General features: G+C 36.7%; 2 protein-coding genes across 2 annotated transcripts in view; both read right to left on the bottom strand.

Moving 5' to 3' along the window:
• Positions 1–2,949: 2,949 nt before the first annotated feature.
• Positions 2,950–12,363, bottom strand: LOC125802440 (collagen alpha-1(VI) chain-like). The gene is made up of 6 exons (XM_049480527.1): positions 12,213–12,363; positions 8,075–8,181; positions 6,826–7,009; positions 6,541–6,712; positions 4,066–4,092; positions 2,950–3,962 (listed from the first exon to the last, which is right to left on the bottom strand). Exons 2-6 carry the CDS (start codon positions 8,113–8,115, stop codon positions 3,343–3,345), a joined length of 1,044 nt encoding a protein of 347 aa, XP_049336484.1. The 5' UTR covers positions 8,116–8,181; positions 12,213–12,363; the 3' UTR covers positions 2,950–3,342.
• A 1,090-nt stretch (positions 12,364–13,453) lies between these two features.
• Positions 13,454–26,442, bottom strand: part of LOC103024542 (collagen alpha-1(VI) chain) — a 61,327-nt gene continuing 48,338 nt past the window's right edge. The window contains exons 24-29 of the mRNA XM_022674162.2: positions 25,894–25,944; positions 23,665–23,700; positions 18,817–18,879; positions 16,529–16,594; positions 15,638–15,670; positions 13,454–14,100 (exon numbers count right to left, since the gene is read on the bottom strand). Of these exons, the coding sequence (XP_022529883.2) occupies positions 13,987–14,100; positions 15,638–15,670; positions 16,529–16,594; positions 18,817–18,879; positions 23,665–23,700; positions 25,894–25,944 (363 nt within the window). The 3' untranslated portion in view covers positions 13,454–13,986. The remainder of the gene's footprint in view (positions 14,101–15,637; positions 15,671–16,528; positions 16,595–18,816; positions 18,880–23,664; positions 23,701–25,893; positions 25,945–26,442) is intronic.

Raw genomic sequence — 26,442 nt, 5'->3', positions numbered from 1 at the left:
AATTCTAATTCTTCAGGTTAAAGGTGCTTCCTCCTTTAAACAGCTATAACATGTATTTGTTTCAGGCTACAAACAGGGCTGCTTTATGAATTCATGCAGCGCAAGGAATGTCTTAAAAGCATTTGACACTGTTCTACTCTTATTCAGTGTGGGCATACCTTTTGCTAATATTACTTTTTTAACCTAAATATCTAAAATAAAATGATGTAGCCTAAAATACATACTTGCTTCTCATCCAACACTTCTCATTCTTGACTGTTTGCTATTTTTATCAGCCACTGCTCATCATTCTCATGTAATAGAGCTAACGTTACCTCCATCACCTCAAAGTCCCTGTGTAATCCTAACCTTACTAATGTAACCTCCATCACCTCAAAGTCCCTGTGTAATCCTAACCTTACTAATGTTACCTCCATCACCTCAAAGTCCCTGTGTAATCCTAACCTTACTAATGTAACCTCCATCACCTCAAAGTCCCTGTGTAATCCTAACCTTACTAATGTTACCTCCATCACCTCAAAGTCCCTGTGTAATCCTAACCTTACTAATGTAACCTCCATCACCTCAAAGTCCCTGTGTAATCCTAACCTTACTAATGTTACCTCCATCACCTCAAAGTCCCTGTTATCCTAAATTTACTAATGTTACCTCCATCACCTCAAAGTCCCTGTGTAATCCTAACCTTACTAATGTTACCTCCATCACCTCAAAGTCCCTGTGTAATCCTAACCTTACTAATGTTACCTCCATCACCTCAAAGTCCCTGTGTAATCCTAACTTTACTAACGTTACCTCCATCATCTCAAAGTCCCTGTGTAATCCTAACCTTACTAATGTTACCTCCATCACCTCAAAGTCCCTGTGTAATCCTAACCTTACTAATGTAACCTCCATCACCTCAAAGTCCCTGTGTAATCCTAACCTTACTAATGTTACCTCCATCACCTCAAAGTCCCTGTGTAATCCTAACTTTACTAACGTTACCTCCATCACCTCAAAGTCCCTGTGTAATCCTAACCTTACTAATGTTACCTCCATCACCTCAAAGTCCCTGTGTAATCCTAACTTTACTAACGTTACCTCCATCATCTCAAAGTCCCTGTGTAATCCTAACCTTACTAATGTTACCTCCATCACCTCAAAGTCCCTGTGTAATCCTAACCTTACTAATGTAACCTCCATCACCTCAAAGTCCCTGTGTAATCCTAACCTTACTAATGTTACCTCCATCACCTCAAAGTCCCTGTGTAATCCTAACTTTACTAACGTTACCTCCATCACCTCAAAGTCCCTGTGTAATCCTAACCTTACTAATGTTACCTCCATCACCTCAAAGTCCCTGTGTAATCCTAACTTTACTAACGTTACCTCCATCACCTCAAAGTCCCTGTGTAATCCTAACCTTACTAATGTTACCTCCATCACCTCAAAGTCCCTGTTATCCTAAATTTACTAATGTTACCTCCATCACCTCAAAGTCCCTGTGTAATCCTAACCTTACTAATGTTACCTCCATCACCTCAAAGTCCCTGTGTAATCCTAACTTTACTAACGTTACCTCCATCACCTTAAAGTCCCTGTGTAATCCTAACTTTACTAACGTTACCTCCATCACCTCAAAGTCCCTGTGTAATCCTAACCTTACTAATGTTACCTCCATCACCTCAAAGTCCCTGTGTAATCCTAACTTTACTAACGTTACCTCCATCACCTTAAAGTCCCTGTGTAATCCTAACTTTACTAACGTTACCTCCATCACCTCAAAGTCCCTGTGTAATCCTAACCTTACTAATGTTACCTCCATCACCTCAAAGTCCCTGTGTAATCCTAACTTTACTAACGTTACCTCCATCACCTCAAAGTCCCTGTGTAATCCTAACCTTACTAATGTTACCTCCATCACCTCAAAGTCCCTGTGTAATCCTAACTTTACTAACGTTACCTCCATCACCTCAAAGTCCCTGTGTTATCCTAAATTTACTAATGTTACCTCCATCACCTCAAAGTCCCTGTGTAATCCTAACCTTACTAATGTTACCTCCATCACCTCAAAGTCCCTGTGTAATCCTAACTTTACTAACGTTACCTCCATCACCTTAAAGTCCCTGTGTAATCCTAACTTTACTAACGTTACCTCCATCACCTCAAAGTCCCTGTGTAATCCTAACCTTACTAATGTTACCTCCATCACCTCAAAGTCCCTGTGTAATCCTAACTTTACTAACGTTACCTCCATCACCTCAAAGTCCCTGTGTAATCCTAACCTTACTAATGTTACTACCTCCATCACCTCAAAGTCCCTGTGTTATCCTAAATTTACTAATGTTACCTCCATCACCTCAAAGTCCCTGTGTAATCCTAACCTTACTAATGTTACCTCCATCACCTCAAAGTCCCTGTGTAATCCTAACCTTACTAATGTTACCTCCATCACCTCAAAGTCCCTGTGTAATCCTAACCTTACTAATGTAACCTCCATCACCTCAAAGTCCCTGTGTAATCCTAACTTTACTAACGTTACCTCCATCATCTCAAAGTCCCTGTGTAATCCTAACCTTACTAATGTTACCTCCATCACCTCAAAGTCCCTGTGTAATCCTAACTTTACTAACGTTACCTCCATCACCTCAAAGTCCCTGTGTAATCCTAACTTTACTAACGTTACCTCCATCACCTCAAAGTCCCTGTGTAATCCTAACTTTACTAACGTTACCTCCATCACCTCAAAGTCCCTCAAAGTAGATAGATTTGAGGAGAAGGGCGTGACTAATTTGCGATACAGAGAAACCTGGAATGGAGTGGAATGGAACTTCGTGGCAATTCTAATCACAATGCACTGTACTGTGGGCAGTCAAACAAAATCCCGGATGATTTTGAAATTCCCCCCGGACATTTTTTTAGGTCTCAAAAGTAGGACATGTCCGGGAAAAAGAGGACGTCTGGTCACACTATTTTAAGGGATTTATCCCTAGATTTTTAATAGATAACCACAAACAAACTGATCATCCAGCGATGGGTAGAGGGTTGAGCAGTGTGGAGTGAAGGAGATGTCATGAACAGAACATAACTACTAGATTTAAAAACACTGGGGATTTGTGGGACCTGTTGAAAAACTTTCACAGAAGAAAAACTCAACAAATATAGGTCAAATTGAAGGACCTACAAACACTGATTAGCACTTGTTTGATTTGTAATAATTGTCATTACAAAAAAGGACAAAAATTTAGGGATTTTGTGTCATAACATCCCTGCTACATTAAAGATGATCATAGATCAGTTTCCTAAACAGGGATTAAGCATGGTCTTGGACTACACAGCCATTTTAATGGAGGAAATTTTAGTTTAGATTAGACCTAATCCGGAAATCGAGGCTTTGGATAGCTGCCTAGCTAATTTTTGCATGACTGACCACTTTGTAAGGTCGCTGTACTGCACCACCTGGTGGACGTGGCTCTCCACAAACTTGTAGTCAAAACCACTTTCCTTTCCTGAGACCAGCTGGCAAATACCTGTCTCATCAAAAGTGTCACCCACAGTAAGAGCGAATACTTCAATTCCCTCATCTTGTAGAACTTTTGCAGCTCGCGGCAGGTTCCCTGTAGCGAACGCAGACCTGCCATCCGTAAAGGTGACCACCTTGCGTAAAACATTGGCCCGCCATTCCTTCTGGACTGCTCTGTTCAGAAAGTTAAGGGCTGCAGGAAGATCAGAGGAGCCACCAAGGAAGCTCACTTCATTAAGTTTGGTTACTGCGTCGTTCATGTTACTGGTGAATGGGACTTCTACTCTGCTCCTGGAATCACTATACTGCATAACAGACACTCGCCGGAGGCCAGCTGCATTTGATGAGAGGAGCCTTGAAGCCATGTTTGCCACAAAGTCTCTGGAGTTTTTAAAGTTGTTTGGACCCACAGTAAGAGATCCATCCAGCATGAACACAATATCCGCTGGTCCTTTGAACTCTGTTGGAGAAACATCACATCACAGTTTTAACAGGTGCTCAAAAATTCAACCAATATTTGGCTAGAGTGTGAAATCAGCAAGACTTTTAGACTAATTAATTACCTTTGCATGTCTGCTGTGGACTGTCTGCTAAAATATGGAAGTAAACAAAACAAAAATTACTAACAGTGGATTGTAATAAATATCAAAAGATCAAAGTTACACTTACTTAATTATTTATCTTAACACATAGTATTCAGCCCAACCGCAATTTGTGTATCCAGGGGGAGGCAGTGGTGTGCAGTGAGGCAGTTCTAACCCTTCAGAGAAGGGGTGACAATAAATGCATGTAAATAATTACATAATTTTTAATCAGGAAATATAAAGCTATTGTAAGTATAATAATTTATTTTATAAATTAACTAAAATAAAAAAAGCAACTAATTCAAAGCATTAGTCGTTGCTCTTATCTGACGGACAGCGGTTTTAACCAATCAAAGCTTTTTAAAATGGCTTCTGCCCCCGCCTGACTGCGTGCCCCTTCTACTGATTTTGAGAAGGGTGTAGTAATGAGTCTATTAGCAAAGTCGAAGCAAGTCTAACCAATCAGATTCATGATTTTCACTACGGGGGTGGGGCCATGGCTGTGTAACCCCTTCTGAGCGCTGTGTTGAAGGGGCTACTGTATACTTTTGTAGTTTGTAGCTGTATTTGTGGGCTGTTGATTTGTATTAAGTTTATATAACTAAATCAAGAGAGAGAACATGTAGTTATTGTAATATTTATGTGTCGGTCGGCCGGCGGCAGGGTGGGGGGCGGTATGGGTTGTGGTTGCAGAAGGGGTACCCACTATATTCAGTGCACGCCACTGGGGGGAGGGGCTTATGACTCACACGAGATACCATGTACCTTTAATGATACCCATTATGTTCATTATGTTCACTTGGGGCCTCATTTATAAAGGGTGACAGGCATGAAATGTGCATGTGCAACATCTCACGCAAGAACTGTGGTTCATAAAGAAATACTTGGCGTGAAAACAAGCAGCTTTAATCCTTCAAAATATTGCAGAGAGTGGAAAGTAGTGACATAGCGTATGAATCAAGATTAAGAACGGCAGATATTATATAATAAAATATAAATATACTTGTTTAAATCTATTTTTGTCTGCATGTATTCAAAGTTTCAGTACTTGCTGTATATTATTCTGCTTTAAATGTACTATATGTAGTATTATATTTATGCTAACTTATTATGTATTTTACTTGTACTTTGCTAACTTTTATTTGTATTATCTGTATCTCAATTATCTGTATTATCTCAATAAATGTCCTCTTACAGGTGTTACAACCCTTGGAAAATGTGCGCAGGGGAACTTGCTTTTTAAATCTGAACACTTTTTTTAGCCTCTGCAACAGTTTGGTTTTTGGAGCTAATATTATTATTAATTTCTGCAGCCACATGTTGGCTAAAATACCAAACAACACATTCTTCCCTTCCTCGACCTCCAAAATAAGAATCCCACATAATAATATTTATTTTTTAACATACATTTAAAAGTGATTTGCATAGACCTTTGCAGGCAGAAGACAAGCCTGGTGTCCCTGCGCAGGTATAAAAGCAGATTGTGATTTATAAAGAGGAAAGAGCATTCAGGTGTGCCTACGCACACTTTTTTAAATCAGATTTTTTTGGGGCGCACGCTCCAGACTCCAGAATGGGCGGGCAGTGTTTTCCCCCCTCCTGGACGGGGATTGTTCAGTGAGTGAGAGAAAGCAGATCATGGCGGAGGCAATATTAATAATTATTGTAATATGATATGAAATGTTTTTGATGTTGTGCAATTTTTTGTGATGTTGTAACTGTAAATTTTTGTCAAATAAAGGCTTTTTTTCAAAAAAAAAAAAAAAAGGAAAGCAGAGGCAGGGCCTTCCGAAAAGTAAAAATATAAAACTCATTTCACCTCTGAATACTCTAGATTTAATAAAAAAAAAAAATATATTTTAATTAAAATTAATTAATATAAAAGTAAAGTTTCGTTATCCTTTGGAGTGTGTGCAATTTTTTTTGTTTTGCTTTTAGTTTGAAAGTGAAAGGAGCTATAGAGCTATAGAGGCACAGTGTTGCTCATGCAAAGAAATTGCTATTTTAACACCATTAACAAGCTCAAAGTTGCTCCACACTTCATATCTAGCACTGTAAGCCTGTTGGGAGCATTGAGTAAAAACTCTGTATTTTAGAATGCTGAACAAAGATGGGCTATTCGACAAAAGTTTGCATGTTTCACTACACCCCAACCATTACACTCTTTTTACTTGGAACTAAACCCACCCCACCTCAGTTAAGGTTAAGGTTTACCTTCCTCTATATTTATAATAATGTGAAAATATAATATATAATATATATATAATATAATATGATATAATATAAATGTAAATTTAAATGTTCCCCTTTTTTCCTATTAATTAAATTATATTTAAAGATTAAAACAATAATTAACCACAACCCAGCAGAAAGCATCAAACATACATTATTAAACACCAAGTAATTAACCCCCGATTATAATATAAGACATTTGGAATAATAATTAGTGCATACCTTGACACATATAGCTGGTGACATTGTTGAAGAAGGATTCCTCCAGAAGCTGAGAATAATCCGGGATCTTCAAGTAGACGCCGGGATTGGGCGTGTTCATGCATGTGACCTCCTGCAGCATGTTGTAGTAGGGCGGCCTGCGGAAGATGTCCCCGATACCAATACCCACCACCTGCCACGCACAAACAGTTACTGCACTCTGCTAGTGTATTCATCACTAATACAGTAATGGAAAATGCACATTATACACCAAATAGATAGGCCATATACAGTCAAGAGTCTAACCTTGATATTGGGTATGTTGCACAACGAGGACAAAGGTTTAGTGTCCCGTGTATCAGACCTGCCATCAGTCAGAACTATGGCCACTTTGCGAGAAAGCAGAGCGTCTCCAAACGCCTTTCGGGCAAAGTCAAGAGCCTCTCCAGTGTAAGTACCGCCAGCAATCCAGCGCATGTTCTTCACAGCACTGTGTGTGGAAAAAAAAGTCAAAGTGCCAGTTTTTGTTGATCATGGACAGATAATGATCCTCTACACAAGGAAGAGGTCATAATGTTATGCGTAATCAGAATCTATATATAAATACATTTGAGGTGAAATTGGCTATTTAGTGGAAAATAAAGAGGAGGACATGTTTTATATATATATATATATATAATTTTATTTCAATTTTTTTCCCCTATTTTCGCCTCAATTTTGCTCAGCCAATTACCAAACCCACTCATTAGGACTCCCCCTACCACTAGTGATGCCCCAACACACCAGGAGGGTAAACACTAATACATGTCTTCTCTGATACATGTGAAGCCAGCCACCACATCTTTTCGAGCTGCTGCTGATGCAGCATTGCCGAGTAGCATCACAGCGCGCTCGGAGGAAAGCGCAGCGACTTGGTTCCGGTATATCAGCTCACAGATGCTTTGGGCTGCGGATATCACCCAAGAAGTGATATGGGGAGAGAGCGCCATTTTCCCACACGGAGAGAGCAAGGCAAATTTTGTTCCCTCTGAGTGCCGGAAGCTAATGGCAAAGCTGCATGAGCAGGGGTTCGAATCGCCGATCGTTCATAGCGGCAGTGCTTTAGACCGCTGGATCACTCGGCACCACTGAAGTTTCTATGTTAAGCAGTTTTTAAGTTATTGATTCTGAAAGAATAGAAGAAAAGAAAAGAAGAAAAAGAAGCCAATATCAAGCAGCCCTATTGGATTGGACAGCCCTTGTGCTCATTTTTTAGTATTTGCTTATGACCTCAAACATATAGACTACCCCAGAATTCAGCTGAAAGCAAAATGAATGAAAGCTATGCAATTTAGCCAAACAGCTGAATAATAGAATTTGTGTGATATAGGATAAAATGCTAAACTCTATTATCTAATTACTAAATTAAAACTCTACTATGCCCAAGAAGAACCGCAGTTTAACACCCCTGAATAATGTATATTTATATATGTTTCAATAAACGAACACAAAACATACTCCATGTTATGCTGAATCTGATGCTCTGTTAGTGAAGTTTAGCAGAGGAACATCTGACCTTTTAAGCTCAGAGAGGGTGGTGATTGTGGGGTCATCCATAGACACCAGTTCTTGTGTTCCTTCATGACTGTACTGGACTATTCCCACCCGCGATCCACGCTCATTCTACACACACACACACACACACACACACACACACACACACACACACACGCATAAGGTCAGGTATTTAAATGTTACATATGTTTCCAGTTACTCATGAACAGGTGAAACTCAGTGTTGTAAAGTCTGACATTTGGCATTTATGGGAAAGTTCTACAACACAGATAAAACAGTAATAAAAATGCCCCAGTTTAAGATAAATGAACTGTCTGTGAAGTATTATCAAATAGACTGTACAGATTATAGAAAAGAATGTAAATAGTATCAGGTTTCACTCTGAGGCTGTGACTGGAATGGCTCCCTACTACTTTAATAGTGTTTTAGTGCTCTATAGGGAGAAACTTTTTCATTCAATAAGTAGCAGGGAAACACTTTCTCATCATTAACATGTGTCAATTCTAGTCGCATACATATACACATCAATGGCTTAGCTAAAATCCACACAATTACATTTACTGATTTTAAAATCATTTAAATGTCCTTTTTTGTAATTACTGATCAGGGGTGTGTTTCCCAAAACATTCTTAAAGCTAAAACCTTTGTAACCTTGTACTTAAGAACATTCCTAAAATTACTAGAATTACACTCATAAACGCTGAAGTGCCACCAAAGTTCCTTTAAAAAATGGTGCTGGATCTGTGCTCAGAAAAAGCACATTTATATATAAACAAAAGTCACAGATAAGTTACAGATAAACTACATCCATCGGCAACAAAGATAAAATCTACAGCTTGAAAGCAACTATGTGATTCTGTGAAGGTTGTTAGTTCATTTATGAGCAATAATATATAAATATATGTAGTGTAATATTTTAATTCATGGTGGTTTAATATTTTAAACCTGGGTTTAACACCAGAACAGCAGAGAAAGTCATTTAGATTTTTTTGGACACAATAAACCACATGTGTAAGTAGATTTTTTCATTTCCTTTTGATATATTATATTATAGCCTAATATTATTATGGAATAAATACTACACAGCATCAAAATGTTGGTAAAAAAAATTAAGCCTATAAATTAACAGCATCTCTTTTCCTGCCATTTCAGTTCTGAACACTGCTTCTGTTCACTTCAAAAACAGCTCGAAATTAGTTTTTAATTTAACAAATACAGCCTTATATTAAAAAACACCAGGCAAATAAAACAACATCAGGATTAATTAAAAAAATAGGACAGCAGAAATATTATATTATATTTTAGCCAACCAAAATCTATTAATACTAGACTGTACTTGAGAATGAATTTGAGAAGTCAATTGAAAATGTAAAATAGCTTTTACCGTACTTTGTAGTGACAATCCCTACATTTAGAGGATTTAAAAGAATATACTTTATGTTATGTTACTCAAACATATACTTATAAATAGCAAAATCAGACCTGAAGTGGTCTCTTATTTCTTTGCATATATATATATATATATATATATATATATATATATATATATATATATATATATATATATATATATAATGTGTGTGTGTGTGTGTGTGTGTGTGTATAGCTCTGCAAAGAAATCACTTGGCTGAAATGGCTGAAATAACAAAATTATGCAGAGCTTTTCAGACCTCAAATAATACAAAGAAAACAAGTTCGTATTTGTAAAGTTTTAAGAGTTCAAAAATGAGTATTTGGTGGAATAACTCAGAATAAAGAAGGCAGAATAAAGAAGGCTTCTGGCAAACAGGTGTAAAACTGGCGTTCTAAGTTGTTCGAACTAGAATCATTCGTTATTGGGAAACACACCTCTGTACAGTTTAGAGATTAGCAATTTATTTTAAGGCCATGGAGTAATAAATGGACGCCAATCACATTTAACCTGAACAATCTGGCAACCCTGGTGGCTTGCCATTGGCTCCATTTGTTCTGTTGTTGGTTGCGTAGTAGTGAGACTCACAATACATTGGTACTGGTACATATTTAGCTTATGTACTATACCAGGGATGTTTGTTATAAAGTATGATGCATTATGATCCTATAAATTATGATTGTAGGAGTTTATAGTGCCCTCAAAATCCTGTTCCAATTCCATTTCACAGTTTGTACAATCAGAAAGAAATAGCTGACATTCTCTTTTAAAAAAGTACTTTGCAAATCATGTCTTAGAATCTCTTAGGCTTAACTTCTTCTGTCTTCATAAGCCATACTGTTTAATGTGTGAGACGAAGACCCTGTTTCTATTTTTGATTTTTTTAATAGCTGGAGTTAAGTATAAGACATTTTGCTAGTATTGACCCACGCCCTTGACTGGGCAGAGAAAAATAAAAAGAGGGGGAGCGAACTCAGAGTATTTGGGATGGAGTTCGGGGCAGCTTCGCTGTAAAGCGTGAAGCCGAAGCCCCCCCTCACATGAAGAGATACACGAGAAGAGAATAAAATTAAAGAAGGAGGAAGATGGGGAGGAGGTGGGTGCGAGGTTTGTTCAATGAGCAGGTAGAGAGGAAGTGACGGTTAAAAAAGGGAAGGAAGTGGGAGGAGTGAGGGCGTCAATCACTCCCAAAACTTAGTTATGATACATAACTCCACGCTGTGTACTAAACAGAGTTTTTTCAGTAACGAGTAATCTAACTAATTACTCTGACTGTAACTATAACGCCGTTACCATTTCGGACACCCCGTTACTGCACGTTACTTTAGCCGGTCTATTAACTTTTTTTTTTTTTTTTTACTTCGCTTTGCCCTGGTTAACCCCTCCTCTTTCTGGTGAGCTTCTGTCCGCTGTGCCTGTGGTTTGGCGTGGTGAAGTGAGGCACAATTGTGACGATTTGCTGCTCTAATTAATTCAGTGATTGCAGTGGACAGCCCAAGTTCTGAATTAAGGACGTTAAGCTCTTTTTAGCTGCTCCGGTTTTTGTGGTGCTGCTGCTTTCTCTTTTAGAGCTCAGATTCTCTGCCCGAACCCGACCTGACCCGAGGACCGACCCGAAATCGGGCTCCTATTTTTATTTTATATAAAGCTCTGGTGTGATAATCACAATGTTGCTAAGTAACCAATTATTATTGTTCACTACAGCGAACGAAATAACGAAAACTGAAAGTGAAAAAACATTTGTGTTAACTGAATCTAATAAAAAGAGAATGAGAACATTTACCTGTGAGTAGCTCATACCAGAACAGGCAAATCTCTCTCTCTCTCTCTCTTTCTCTCTCTCTCTTTCTCTCTCACATTTCTTAGATTGATCTGTCTGATGAGATGTGTGAAAACTAATAAAAACTAGCAAGCCCACCCTAAAAACTTACTGAACAGAAAAAAAAAAGAAAAATGTAATCACCTAACTCTGGGCGCACGTGAACGCCTCCGCGTTTGACTTGCAGCACTGTGTGTAGCTGTTCTTAAAAATCATTTAAATTAAATAATAGTTCTATGCTTTTATGTTTCAGTGTTAATTAACATAATTCTGATTATATTTCGCTCATTCAATCAGCCCGAAAACAGACAGTTTATGGTTTGGGTTGGCTCGGGCTCATAATGACAGTTCATGGTTCGGGCTTGGGCAGAACGTGCACGGGCTCCGGCTGGGTCGGGTCGGATTTTTTGGGCCCGATCTAAGCTCCATTCTCTTTTGGTTGAAGCTGTTATATTAATAGCATTTTAACGGTCATTAGATTGTTGTTTTTGTCCATTATTTTGTTTTGTTTATATACATATTTCCTTTGAGTGTGGCTTGGTTTGTTTAATTTCATCCCCAGACGTGTTTTTCCGTTTTTTTTCAGTATTACAAGTTTTAGTAATTTTCTTTGGTTCTGTGAAGAATTACGTTTTGTTTTTTTGAAATCTGTTAGATTATATTTTTGTCAACATTTTGGGTTCATTTTCGTTTGTTATTTTTCTAATAATAATAGTAAATGCATAATTGATTTCCTTTTTTTTTTGACGGGCGAATAATAAAAAGTAACGCATAGTTACTTTTACTGGTAACTAATTACTTTTAGTGGAGTAACTCCGTTAGTAACTCAGTTACTTTTTTAGAGAAGTAATGAGTAACTATAACTAATTACTTTTTCAAAGTAACGTGCCCAACACTGGTACTAAATACCTTGTTGCCAAACTTCGTGATCTTATTTATGACGTGGATGATGAACTGTTTCTCCAGGGCAAAGTTGTGAAGACCCACACTCTCTGAGCTGTCCAATATGAAGAGCAGCTTCACAGGTTTGCACTCGTGCTCTAAACAGAAAACACACAATAATTACTGATTTTTTTAAATAGAGTATCAGTCAAATGTTTGGACATATCTTCCCATTCAATGTTTTTTTTCCCTATATTGAAAATTAGTACTGAAGTTTATAAAGGAATACATAAGGAATCATGTAGTAACTTAAAAGTGTTAAAATAATAATAATAATATGGATTAGAATATTACTCAAATTTTCCAATTTTCAATTATTCAAGTTTTTTCGGGTCCATATATTTTTTTTTTTTAGTTTCTTAAAAGTTTTTCAGTGTGAAAAGATTTTCGAAGACAATTTTTTTTTTTGCGTCCAAAATTTTTGAGGAAAATAATTTTTTCGGGTCCCAAAATTTTTTGGTGACAAAGTTTTTTCGGTTTTGAAAACTTTAGGGTCCCAAAATTTTTCAAAACAAAGTTTTTTGTTTCCCAAAAATGTTTGGTGACGATTTTTTTCCGGGTCCCAAAATGTTTTGGTGAAGAATTTTTTATGGGTCCAAAATGTTTTTAAACAAAGTTTTTTCTGGTCCCAAAATTTTTTGTGATAAAGTTTTTTCGGTTCCGAAAATGTTTCGGAGACAAAGTATTTTTGTTCCCCAAAATTTTTGGGTGATGAAGTTTTTCTGTGACCCAAAATGTTTTCAAATATTTTTTTTTTTATTTCCCAAATTGTTTTGGTGATGAAGAATGTTAAAATAATAAAATACCACTGAATTTAAAGTATGTCCAAACTTTTGACTGGTACTGAATGTTTCACTCTTAATTACTCTTAATATTCTACTGTTGTCTGAAATGGTAGAGAATATGGATGTGCGGTTTAAGACACTCACCACAGCATGCTGAAATAAAAGCACAAAACATGGATTATTTATTTACTGAATGAAGCAGTTGAGACGTACAGTAAATGCTGTATAGCAGTGTAACCAGTGCACACGGAGGAAAGTGCAGCAAACCAGCTCTGATACATCAGCTATCAGATGCCTGTGCTGACCGACTTTACACTACGAGTGATCTGGGGAGAGACCACTGTCTACAAACCAAGAGACAGCATGGCCAATTGAGCTGTCTTGGACTTCGGCTGCTGATGGCAAGCAACGTGTTATTATTAGTGATAGGAGTCCTAATGTGTGGGTTGTGTAATTGGCCTTGTTAATTGGGAAGAAAATGGGATCAAACTTTGTATTAATACTACTTAATATTCAATACTACTTAAATACAGTCCCAAAGTAAAAAGTACTCCACCCCTCCCAGCAACCCAGCACTCTCAGTTAACCGCATTCAAGTAAAGGCTCTGAATCAACCCCAGACTTTCTTTTTTGGCCGCAATTCGTTTAGGCAACAAAATATGTGAAGAGCAGCAGTGAAACATTCTTCACTGGTATGTGTAAATATTTGCTCAGAACAAACCATTTTAGGTCGAGCCACTGCAGCTTTGGGAACACATGGCCGGTTAATCACTGCTAACAGTTTGGACAAACCTGCAAATGCTTTAGCTCTGAATTTACATCTAATGGTAAAATGCTGCTCTAAAATGTAGCAAGCATGTCCTGCCTAAACTCATTCACCATATTTAGGCACGTAATGGTTTCTTGCACGGAAAATGTTTGCAGAAGCTTTAGGACTGCAATCTTTTTCACAATCATTATAATTCTTGTGTACTGAATATTGAAAAACAGGCTGATACAGTTAATGTAGAGGGTTTTGAACAGTAATACTTACAACAAAGTTTCTTTATTACTTCCAAAATTCTGCATTCCTAAAAAACAGAAGAGAATTAGATAACACCTTGTTGAAATTACAACATTTTACCATCTAGAGTGCAATAGCAGATTTACAAGAATCACAAGAATTACAGAAATGAAAAGTAAGAAAGTCCTCACACTCCTCCTCATTCACTCCTGCATATTCATCATTTTTACTGCTTTATGAATTGTAACAAGAGACCAAGAGCCAGGAGCTAGAACATCTAAGACGTCACTTTTTATGTCTTAATGAATAATTATCTACAGTCTACAGTTTATTCAGTACTATGCAAAATTTAGATATCACAGTATATTTACTTAATAAAGTAACCAAAGAGGAAACCAAAGAAAAATAATAAGTGGGGAAAACCGGAGTTTACAGAACTTTTTTTACACTTAAAACTAACCCCACAAGGTGGAAACTTTAATCTGTTAAAATGGTACAAAAATAGTACAAAGATATTGCTTTAAGTATTGTAGGAAAAGAACCATGTTTAATTCCAAAACCATCTTCCATTGTTACATACGGCTCTGGAAAAAAATGAAGACACCACCTTAGTATCTGAATCAGTTTCTCTGATTTTTCTATTTATAGGTACAGTATATTCTTGAGTAAAATGAACATTATTATTTTATTCTTAAAACTACAGACAAGATTTCTCCTAAATTCCAAATACAAATATTGTCATTTAGAGCATTTATTTGCAGAAAATGAGAAATGTCTGAAATGACAAAAAAGATGCAGAGCTTTCAGACCTCAAATAATGCAAAGAAAACAGGGTCATATTTATAAAGTTTAAGAGTTCAGAAATAAATATTTGGTGGAATAACCCTGGTTTTTAATCACAGTTTTCATGCATCTTGGCATGTTTTCCTCCATCAGTTTTACATACTGCTTTTGTATAATGTAATGCCACTCCTGGTGCAAAAATTCAAGCAGTTCAGCTTGGTTTGATGGTTTGTGATCATCTATGTTCCTCTTGATTAATTTTCTAAGGTTTTTTAATTTGGTAAAATCAAAGAAATTCATCATTTTTAAGTGGTCGCTTATTTTCTTCCAGAGCTGTAAGCAATTATTTTTATGCTTCAAAATTCTACTTTACTATAAAAAGTAACTTAGATGGTTACTGAAAAATTAGATGGTTACTGAAAATACTATGCTATATTATATTACATTATATTAAATTATATTATATGTATACAGTTAATATATAAAACAAATATATATCCAAGCAATAAGCATGGTTCCAGTATGTTCATGTTTAACTGAAATAGCCATTTTCTAGAAAATGTGCATTATAAATTCTTGGCACCTTAAAATTGCATTAAGTACTGTAGTCTTTCAAGTAATTCAACTATAGAACCCTCGGTTAAACTGAGCAGTACATTATACAGTATAAACACACCACCACAGAAATAGAACTTACAGACTTACATATATCATCAAGATATTTTTAGCTGATATGTTTATATGAACTAGAGTGGCTGTATAATATAGTATAACAGTAAGACAGAGGAAGCCCAGAGGAAACCCTGCAAAGCTGTACTCACGTCTGTGTCTAAGCCAACTGGTCCAGGACGTCCCTACAACATAAAGAATGCGGTTATTTCTACACATATGTGTCTATCCAGCCAACCAGCCAAAATGCCAGCAGACGGACAGATAATTGCATGTACGTATATGAAGTCCATCTTTAAAGGAGCATTAAGAATGATACATTCTGTAGAAAATTATAAAATGACCAGGATGTTTCATCAGATATTAAGGAAACATGCTGAGTTTAAGCACTGGCAGGTCTTGTCAGTTTGAACTGTGCAGTAAGACACAGTAACCTTTGTGACTGGCTATTTTTCTGCCGAACAGGTAATCACTGAGCATCATTAAGGTTGCTAACCATAGAGGATCAAATTTACTGATCAGCTACAGAGTAAAGGCCTATCCAGACAGCATTAGTTTCTCAGGGGGTCCTTAGCTACTGAATGTGATGTCATGTGACCAAAAAAGCCAAAAAACTTATTGGTTCCCCTGTTTTATCAACTGTGATACGGATGCAAGAGTTTTATCACTGAGTAGAAAGACCTTTCCGGATGGGTTTAGTTTCTTAGGGGGTTCTGTGGTAATTTTCTCTTTTATTATTCCCATATGGAACGACCATGTATGTGTTTTTCTCCGACGTCCTCTGAGAAAATTACAGGCTGATTTATCTACTGTTCTTGCTGAACTCCGTCGTCCTCCGGTAATTTTAGTCCCGTCCCGTCCATTTAATAAAACAGCTATTTGTGCACTGCCACGCACCATAATTCACTTTAGGCACGCATTTACAAGCATTAAGCATGTTTCACTGGATAAATATGGTTTTGATACATTTTTGAGAAGCAAACTCTTAAGATGGAGTAGACTGGGATGTAGAATTAAGGAATGGACAAAAGATAGAGACTCACATTTTCTCCTTGTAGTCCAGGATATCCTTTGGGGCCAGGGGGACCATCCCTACCAGGTTGACCAAACTGGAGATAATGAAAGTAAAGTGGGATATTAGATACCATTGTAATAATAATAAAAATACAGACTTCACATTCATCCTCACATATACTTTTAATACTATTACCACCATTAATATTGCTTTTTTGTCTTTTTTCTCTCTTTTTTTGTGGGAAACCTGTTATTTTTTTAATGTGCTTGTCACATCCTTGCCCTGTTTCCCAGTGTTTCCCTTCTGTTCTCACGTTTCTCTGTATTTTGTTTTACCATGAGTTCCTGCACATGCTCTGTGTTTTCCCTGTGTCTCTGTCTGAGTGTTCTCAACTGTGTTCCCCCACGTGACTCTAATTTGTTGCTCCGCCCAAGGGCGTAGGAGCGGGTTTGATATTGGGGGGGGGGGACACATTTGCTAATATGAACCAAAGCCCACCCAATAGTTTCCTAGAAAAACATTTGCGGAAATAACCCCCCCCCCCCCCCCCCCCCTTACTACTCCACTGGCTCCGCCCCCTCGCCAACTGCTTCCCCAGGTGTATCCCATTTCAGTTTCCCTCCTAGTATATTTATACCCGTGATTTCGCGTTTCCTTTGTCTGTCTTTGGTTATTTTTGTTGCTATCTCATTTTTCTCGTTTACACCCACGCTTTCCTGTTTAATTCCTTTGTTTATTTCTTGTTTGTTTCTTGTTTTAAGTTTAGTTTTAGTTTCTTGGTTGTTTTGTTAGGCTTCCTGTTTGTTCATGTTACCCAGTGTTTGTTTCTTAGTTTGTTCTTTGTTTAATAAATCATTTAAAATTAACCCTTTTCCTGCATTTGTGTCCACCTCTGTGTCCTCCCTGCTGCATTCCTGACTAGTGCGTTATTTATTTGATATGTCTTTATTGACAAAGGCACTTAAAATTAGAATAACTTCCAAATTAAAAACACACTAAATAGTAAATAAAATAACCAATTTTGCCCAAAAAGAGAGAAATGCTTAATATTTGTTTATTTGTTTGAAGGGCCCAATTTTAACATTTTTGCCCTCTTTCATATCTTTTCTGGTCTTTGTACATGTATAATTTTTCCATTGTCTGCCTGTTTTTTTACCACCAGGTGCTCTTAAGCACACAGTCTGTTGTATTGGTCTTGTCCTCTCTGGTCTCTGTGCCCTGGCCCCCTCCTAACCCAGACCAGGGCTGTTTCTCAATACCAAGAATGTGAAGAATGGACTTATGTTCTTAAAAACACACGAACAGAGGACTTACTGAGATGCTGCTATTTTTGTGCTATTTTATTATCTACAGTGGAGTGAAAAAGCATGAACCCCCTTAATTATTTTTTATTTTTTGCATGTTTGTCACTCTTAAATGTTTCAGATAATCAAACAAATGTAAATATCAGTCAAAGACAAAATTTGGGGACAAAACATTCTGATTTGGACAGTCCCACAGCTTTTTCTGTTTTGATATGGACTTTGAAGAAGTGTATCGAAACCCTGTAATTCAAATAAATCAATTCAGAGTTGCGAGTTTGGCATTAAAAGGTTGAATCTGCCTCTGCCTCCTTGTTGCAACCTTGACAGTTTGATTAATGAACCCTTCCTTTCTATTATGTCCACATACTCATTCTTTCCCAACCCTTAACAGAAGAAAAATACAGTTGTGTAAATAAATAATAACCAAGATAAACATGAGTATAATGGTTATTATATTTATTTTACATTTGACCACTTAAAAATGATGAGTTTGTTTGATTTTAACAAATTGAAAACCTCTGGAATATAATCAAGAGGATGATGTCAAACCAACTGCTTGTATTTTTGCACCAGGAGTGGTATACAGTTATCCAAAAGCAGTGTGTAAGACTGGTGGAGGAGAACATGCCAAGGAGCATGAAAACAATTAACATTTAAAAAAAATGTTGAACTCTTAAAACTTTATGAATATAAACTTGTTTTCTTTGCATTATTTGAGGTCTGAAAGCTCTGCATCATTTTTGATATTTCAGCCATTTTCATCTCATTTTCTGCGAACAAATTTGGAATTTATTTTGAATTTGGGAAATGTTGTCCGTAGTTTATAGAATAAAACAACAATGTTTTAATTTTACTCAAACACATACCTATAAATAGTAAATAGTAATAGTAAGTTGTGCTCTCTTATTTTTCCAGAGCTGGATGACTACTTATTGGAAGGGCTCGGTATTTGAAAAGTTTTACACATGTTCTTTCAGAAACCAAAACATCTATATGTAGAATGTAGCCTTACATCATCCCCAGGGTCACCAGACAGCCCAATTTCACCTTTCAGTCCAGGCAGTCCTCGGATTCCCTGATACACACGGGAGAAAAGGCCTTCTATTAACATTAGATATGAAAGCTGACAGTGCACAGGCCACAGAAGCCTCTATTTCCAATATTCACACAAGATAAACATGCCACCAGAGAGTAATCTCCTGTATACATTACAGTACAGGTCTGACTTCACACAGGCTTGGTAGAATACTATTGTATCCACAATATATCCACAATACGCACAATAAACACAGTTCAAAAAGGATTTCATGACTTTTGAGTCTCTTTCAGAGAATTTGATGTGGTTTTTATTTATGAGAAGAACTGTAGAAATATAATATAAGAATAAGAAAATAAGAAGTGTAGAAATATAGAAAAAGCTTAACTGAGAGAAAACTCTTCATCCCAAGCCTGGCAAATGTTATTAGAATTACTTAGTCAAGTTAACTTTATTGAGATCATTTAATAGCTAAACTTTACAGCATGCTATGGCAACCAGTCTGACAACTTTCTGCTAATCTTTAAAGGGCCACAAATCCTAAAGAATAATCCTAAATGTGAGTGTGGTAACATAATCATCTCCAAAGGTCTTCTCCAAAAGGCCAGTATTTACATTATACTCACATTCAACACCTAGTCTATCTAATCCAGGCATGTCAAACATACGGCCCGCGGGCCGGACCAGGCCCGTTGGATGATTTAATCCGGCCCGGCATAAATTTCTGAGTATGTCAAAAAAAGAAGCGAGTTTCTAGCTCATTTCTATCAAAAGTTGTGATTTTTTTAAAATGAATACAAATTAAATGCTCTCTCCGGTCGCTAGAGGGCAGTAAATGTCCCGCATGCAGCACAGACACGGCAATCTTGCTTCACCACAGCAGCAAGTAGACTGCAGGAATGCAGTGAGAGAGAGAGAGAGAGAGAGAGAGAGAGAGAGAGAGAGAGAGAGAGAGAGAGAGAGAGAGAGAGAGAAAAGTGTGATGACACGAAATTTGTTTGCACTCATGAATACAGATCATTAAAAATAAGATTCATCTGGTTTCATATTAAAGACAGTTAATATTGTGCAGTATGTTCTCAGCTTCAGTAGGCCCAGCCTAGTAGTTTGATATGATGTAGTCTAATCTTATTGCCCATGCACTGCTATAACTTTTATTTTGTATTTCTTTTTTTTATTTATTTCAAAGCAGTATGACAATTAAGGTGAAAATATTTTTTTTCATAGCTCCCACTTGAGTTTGTTGATGTGGTGAGTTGGTTCAGGTGTAAAACTGCATTCACTCAACTGTTAAAATAAACCAGTTGTTAACACATTCACCGCCAAACATGAAAATCATTTTTTTCCATTGTTTTATGAATAAATGTGTTGTGCTTAGAAAAGATCCCTTTTCATCCATGATTATAATATGTAGGGTAGGCTAAAAATGTAGGCTGAATAATAAAGCATAGTACTGAAAAACAAAGCTAAATATTTGGAGTTGACATTCTTTTACTGATCCGGCCCACCTGAGAACAGAAAGTCTGGATCCGGCCCCAGAGCCAAACTGAGTTTGACATGCCTGATCTAATCAGTTCTTTATTAAAGTAAATCAGCTAAATGAGCTGCTGGTGGAATGAAACACATTTATACAGTGCAGCTGGGGTTCACAAAATGGTCAGCAACCAAACCTGTGTTCTTGTAACCAGTACAATACTATATATATATTTAGGCAACACAATACGAATTTAGTGTTTAAATGCTGCACTGTTATCACTAATTTAACGGTTTAAACCAATCAGATTGTGAGTTCTGAACTTACTATTGTTTAAATTAGGATAATTTACGCATTCAGTTTTATTTCAGAATGTGCAGCAGAAACATGGCCAATGGTCCATGATATATACCCTATAAGTAATTATATACAATTAAAAAAAATAAAAAATAAAAAATAATATATATATACATATATATATATATATATATATATATATATATATATATATATATATATATATATATATATACATATATATATATATATATATGTATATATATATATATATATATATATATATATATATAATTTAATATATATTTACGTATAGGGTATATATCATAGACCATTGGCCATGTTTCTGTTTCCTATACGTAGTTTCCTATATTCCTACATTCCTATGTTCCTGTTTCCTATACGTAGTTTCCTATACGTAAATATATATATATATATAAATATATATATATATATATATTTTTTTTTTTTACACGTATAGGGTATATATCATGGACCATCGGCCATGTTTCTGTTTCCTATACATAGTTTCCTATATTCCTACATTCCTATGTTCCTGTTTCCTATACGTAAATATATATATATATATATATATATATATATATATATATATATATATATATATATTTATATATATATATATATGAAGAGTTTGATTCCAAAAGCCATGTTTCTGCTGCACATTCTGAAATCAAACCGAATGGGTAAATTATCCTAATTTAAACAACAGTAAGTTCCGACCTCGCAATCTGATTGGTTTGAACCGTGCTTATATTAGTGATAACAGTGCAGCATTTAAACACTAAATTTGTATTGCGTTGCCAAGTAACGGCATATATACACACACAAGACATCATCACCTCCATCACTTCCTGCAGCAGCAGCAGCACCAGTAGCAGCATTAGCTTAGCACAGGCTAGCACACAGCCAAGGCACACTCGCCTGCAGCCCGCTGTGCTGTCTCGTCAATCCATCAGTTACCTTAGCCGCAGTCTGATAGCTGAACGGTAACCAGCTTGGCTACGCTAAGTTAAGCTAGTGCTGGGCAAAAACAAGCTATGCTAGATTTGAGTTTTAGCAATATTTTACGGTCCTAACTTTTACCAACCACCTTAACTTTCACTTTTCTTTGCTTACTCCTAATTTAGATTTCAAGCTAACATTTGTGGCGTTAGCCTATATAACCCATTCGCCGTTTTGTAGTTACAGTTCTGTTACAGTTCACTTGTTGTGGAACTACATTTTGGCGGAAGGCACAGTCTGTATTGAAGCATATCCTTTGTGAATTTTTTTGAGGTTCTTTGATTTATTTTTAAAAAGATGTATAAAAAAAGATGTATAAAAGCAATAGAACACTTAAGGTCATGTGATATTGTGAACATGTTATTTGCGATAACACACTCCCTCGTCACCAAAGGCGACGAGTCAGCATACAGAGAGGAGGTGCAGCGGCTGACAGACTGGTGTACAGTCAACAACCTTCACCTGAATGTGGACAAGACAAAGGAAATGGTTGTTGACTTCAGGAGAGCACAACACACCCACTCTCCACTCAACATCGACGGGTCCTCTGTGGAGATTGTTAAGAGCACCAAGTTCCTTGGTGTCCACTTAGCAGATAACCTCACCTGGACCCTGAACACCAGCTCTACAGCCAAGAAAGCCCAGCAGCGTCTCTACTTCCTCCGGAAGCTGAGAAAGGCCCGTCTCCCTCCACCCATCCTCACACTCTTCTATAGAGGGACCATTGAGAGCATCCTGAGCAGCTGCATCACTGCCTGGTTTGGGACCTGCACCGTCTCTGACCGCAAGACCCTCCAGCGTATTGTGAGGACAGCTGAGAGGATCATCGGTGTCTCTCTCCCCTCCATCACGGACATTTACACCACTCGCAGCATCCGCAAAGCAACCAGCATTGTGAATGACCCCACTCATCCCTCACACGAACTATTCACCCTCCTGCCTTCGGGAAGAAGGTACCGCAGCATCCGGTCCAGCACGACCAGATTCTGCAACAGCTTCTACCCCCAAGCCATCAGACTCCTTAACTGCAGAGACTGAACTGATGGTTTTTCTGTACATGCACACACTCTTACCCCACTTACCCCAGAAAATGGAAAGCACTAAAAACCCTACTACCTCACTGGACTCTATTGCACACTGTGTAATAGAGTAATTACTACCTCACCTGGTCTTTTTTGCACACTGCAAAATTTGCACACTGTCTTGTTATTTATTATTCTTTGTCTGTATGGTGTTGTATTGTCTGTCTGCACTTTTGTACTGTTGCACTATTGTTCTGTCTACACTGTGTTTATGTGCACCATGGTCCTTGGAGGAACGTTGTTTCGTTTCACTGTGTACTCTGTATATAGCTGAAATGACAATAAAAACCACTTTGACTTTGACTTTGACTTTGACTTTGACTTGTGTCCAATACATCAGCTCACAGACGCTTGTGTTGGCCAACATTACCTGGAAAGTAGAGAGAAAACAGACAATTGTGCTCTCTCGGGGCTCCAGCAGCTGATGGCAAGCTGCATGACTGGGACAATCAAGCCCAGAAAAACATTTTACAGCTCTGAACGGCAAACAACACAGCCATGCAAAGAGTGGAAAAGAAATGACTTATGTCACTTTTTTTCTGTTGAAATGTCACAACTTCATCTAAAATGTGTAGAGCACTTGAACAGAAAACCAGCTGTAGTGTATAATGTAATGCTAGTAACATCAGTAGATAGAAAATAACACTGATGAGTATTCCATGACCTCCAACAGGATAAATCCCCAATTCTCCTTCCAGACAAATGACTCCTTAACTCAGAATCGGTTAAAGAATATAGCCTGGTTACAGTGCAGGTTTCCATAGCCATTCAGCTTTAATGGATACTGTTAACAGATATGTCAGAACTCTCAAAAACCAGAGCAGACCTTTCCCTATCCGTTCAGTGAGCCATGTGGGATTAGGTCACCCACATACCTTCACTATGAACTAAATCCAACCCTGAGGCAGCACACAGTCAAAACATTGCGACAGGAAATAGAGAAGTTACCTTTACTCCGGGCAGGCCTCTTAAACCTGGATATCCCTGGTGGAAAAATTGGTAAAAGTTGAAAAAGCATGTTTAAATGATTTTCTGTTATTATATAGTGTTTTTCACTTTTTTGACATAATCAGTTGGTCTTTACATTGTGTTCACTTTACTTCACTTCACTTTCAAGTATTTTTGTACATTTTATACAGTTTTTTTTTAAGTGGGGTGGTCTTTTGTCATATTCTAAAAGTTTTGATTATGATTTTGTAAAATAATGCGTGCATTTCACTTATTCATCTAGTTTTTTTTTAAACATCAATTAATTAAATAATTGTAATTGTCAAAAAAATATTTTTTAAATACTGAAGTAAATCTGCAAAAATAATAACTAAATAAAAATCATGAAATAGACACTTTCCTAAACTTTTTTGTATATTTTTCATATTTTTCTAAACTTACTTACTGTAAAATATCACAGTTATTAATATTTTTAGAAAATCTAAATGCGCAAAACAAGGTCACAATGAACAATTCAACATGTTTACCATTCTAGGTCAACCACCATTAAATCAAAAGCCAATTTTGACTAAAACTGTCCACCCAGTCATTGCATGCCACACACCAGGGTGGGCTCTTGCATAAAAAGTGATTCTGCTGGAAAGAAACGATTTCTGTGTAGCCAGAAGTCTTACAAATATAATAAATAGTCAAATTAATGAATGAGATACCAAAAGGCACTAGTAATGATATTCTGTGGATTACCCTCTTTTAAAATTCATATTGTGGAGATAGAAGGTTTATGCATGACAGTAATAATATTATGCACACAGTCTTGTTCCCATTCACACACAACACAGCTTGTGGGCTCTTGAGGTTAACCGGACTAGACAGTGGTCACAGAAGAATTATGGTTAAATCTGTGAGTCACAAACCATCAAAAAGTCACAGCAAAGTGGAGTTTTCCGCTTTTCCTGTTTTATTTAGTTCTTAGTTTGTTTGTTACTCCCTGATTTATTCACTGTTCTCTCACAAACACCATCCAAAATAGTCAAAGCCTTGTTTCAGACAGTTATAAATTAAATTATATTTCTGTCCACAGCAGTGTGTTCTAAATAAAAGTGGAGACTAAATAATTCATAGTAAATACTAAATAATTTATAGTAGCTTCTGAGTAATTCACTGTGGATACTGAACATTATTTGTATACCCTGAGTAATTCATTATTATAGAATATTTTAATTAATTTAAAGAAAAGTAGACACTGAATAATTTACATTAAATACAGTAGTAGATACGAAATATATATAACTCATAAAATATGCTAAAAAAATCATAGAAGATACTAGGGGCCCTATTTTAACAATCAATAGCGCATCGGTCAATTGCGGATCACGCGGCTGGATTTATGGCGTGTTAGAGTGTCTTCGGTATCGTGAGGGTACAAAAAAGACACTATGCTTGGCTTGAAAAGCGCAAAAGGAATGAACTAATTATTTTAATTAATCATGGGTTTGTTTTGGAGCGTGAAGTGAAATAAACCAATCAGTGTGTGACTTGCCATTTCCTTTAAGATCCGGGTGTGCTTTGACTTTGGCGCGTTTGTATCTTAACAGCGAGGCACTGTGTGCGTCTCAGGTGTTCACGCTGTGAAGGTACACCAGCAGTTATTTTAAGGGAACAGAAATGTTATTGAATTATTTTTTCTGTTTATTGTTGAGTTAAAAGTTATTTTTACTCTCTTTTTTTTGTCAGAAAACACAATGAATTAAACACACCAGGCTTTAGCACCCTCTTAATTCTGTATCTGCAGCTCAGTTTCATTTATTGCACTGTACATAAGAACTGATTCAACCTCAGATGACTTTTAACATGTTCCAATAAGGCCATGTTTGTTTGATAATCCTCAATAGGACTTTCTTTAGAACTGTGCAGGATGACTTCCTCCCACATTTGCAATGAACAAAAACATCTACTATTTCTCCCAAGAGTCTCAACACAACCACACTTTCTCTTGGACTGAGTTGTTACTGGAAACAGTATTCGTTTTCTTTGGCTTTGGATAATTCCTAAATAGGTTGCACACCAATCAAATGTGTCTCTTTGCCTGATATGAATACTGAATCAATGCTATAAGCCTTAATACCACAGCTCCAGCACTTACTGCAGTTTAAGATTTTTACTGTTTACAGAAACTGTCTGATAAATAACACAGAGTTTTAATAGCATGAATAATATAAACGTACATACCTGGAAGCCTGAATAACCAGGATCTCCTAAGCCATTAGGTCCATCCTCACCCTAAAAATTGGGAAAGAACCAATAATGAATGATCTGTTTGACTTTCCTGTCTGTTTAGAAGATTTAACTCATATATGAGTCTAAATATATGATTAACACCACTCATTTACATTGCACACACATTTTGCCCAAATATAGTACATAAACAGCTCTGAAAAATAAAAAAGGACTTTGATTCTTTGATTTCACCAATTTAAAAACCTATAATAATCAAGAGGAAGATGGATGATTACAAGCCATCAAACCAAATTGAACTGCTTGAATTTTTGCACCAGGAGTGGCATAAAGTTATCCAAAAGCAGTGTGTAAGACTGGTGGAGGAGAACATGACAAGATGCATGAGAACTGTGATTGAAAACCAGGGTTATTCCACCAAAAATTGATTTCTGAACTTGAATGTGAACTTGTTTTCTTTGCATTATTTGAGGTATTTTTTGTTATTTCAGACATTTTTCGTTTACTGTAAATAAATGCTCTAAATTAAAATATTGTGGCGTG

Source organism: Astyanax mexicanus, chromosome 6 (assembly GCF_023375975.1).
Source record: "Astyanax mexicanus isolate ESR-SI-001 chromosome 6, AstMex3_surface, whole genome shotgun sequence".
In the NCBI taxonomy this organism is placed as follows: domain Eukaryota; kingdom Metazoa; phylum Chordata; class Actinopteri; order Characiformes; family Acestrorhamphidae; genus Astyanax; species Astyanax mexicanus.
The sequence above is the reverse complement of the archived record's forward strand: the minus strand, read 5'-3'. Positions and strand labels throughout refer to the sequence as shown.

Bases quoted from the DNA above. Each gene is read 5' to 3' on its own strand.
- LOC125802440 (XM_049480527.1), bottom strand. From the start codon at position 8,115: ATGGATGACCCCACAATCACCACCCTCTCTGAGCTTAAAAG. The intron at 7,010-8,074 runs GTCAGATGTTCC...TTCCACACACAG, and splicing joins ACCCTCTCTGAGCTTAAAAG to TGCTGTGAAGAACATGCGCT. The intron at 6,713-6,825 runs GTTAGACTCTTG...TGTGCGTGGCAG, and splicing joins GCAACATACCCAATATCAAG to GTGGTGGGTATTGGTATCGG.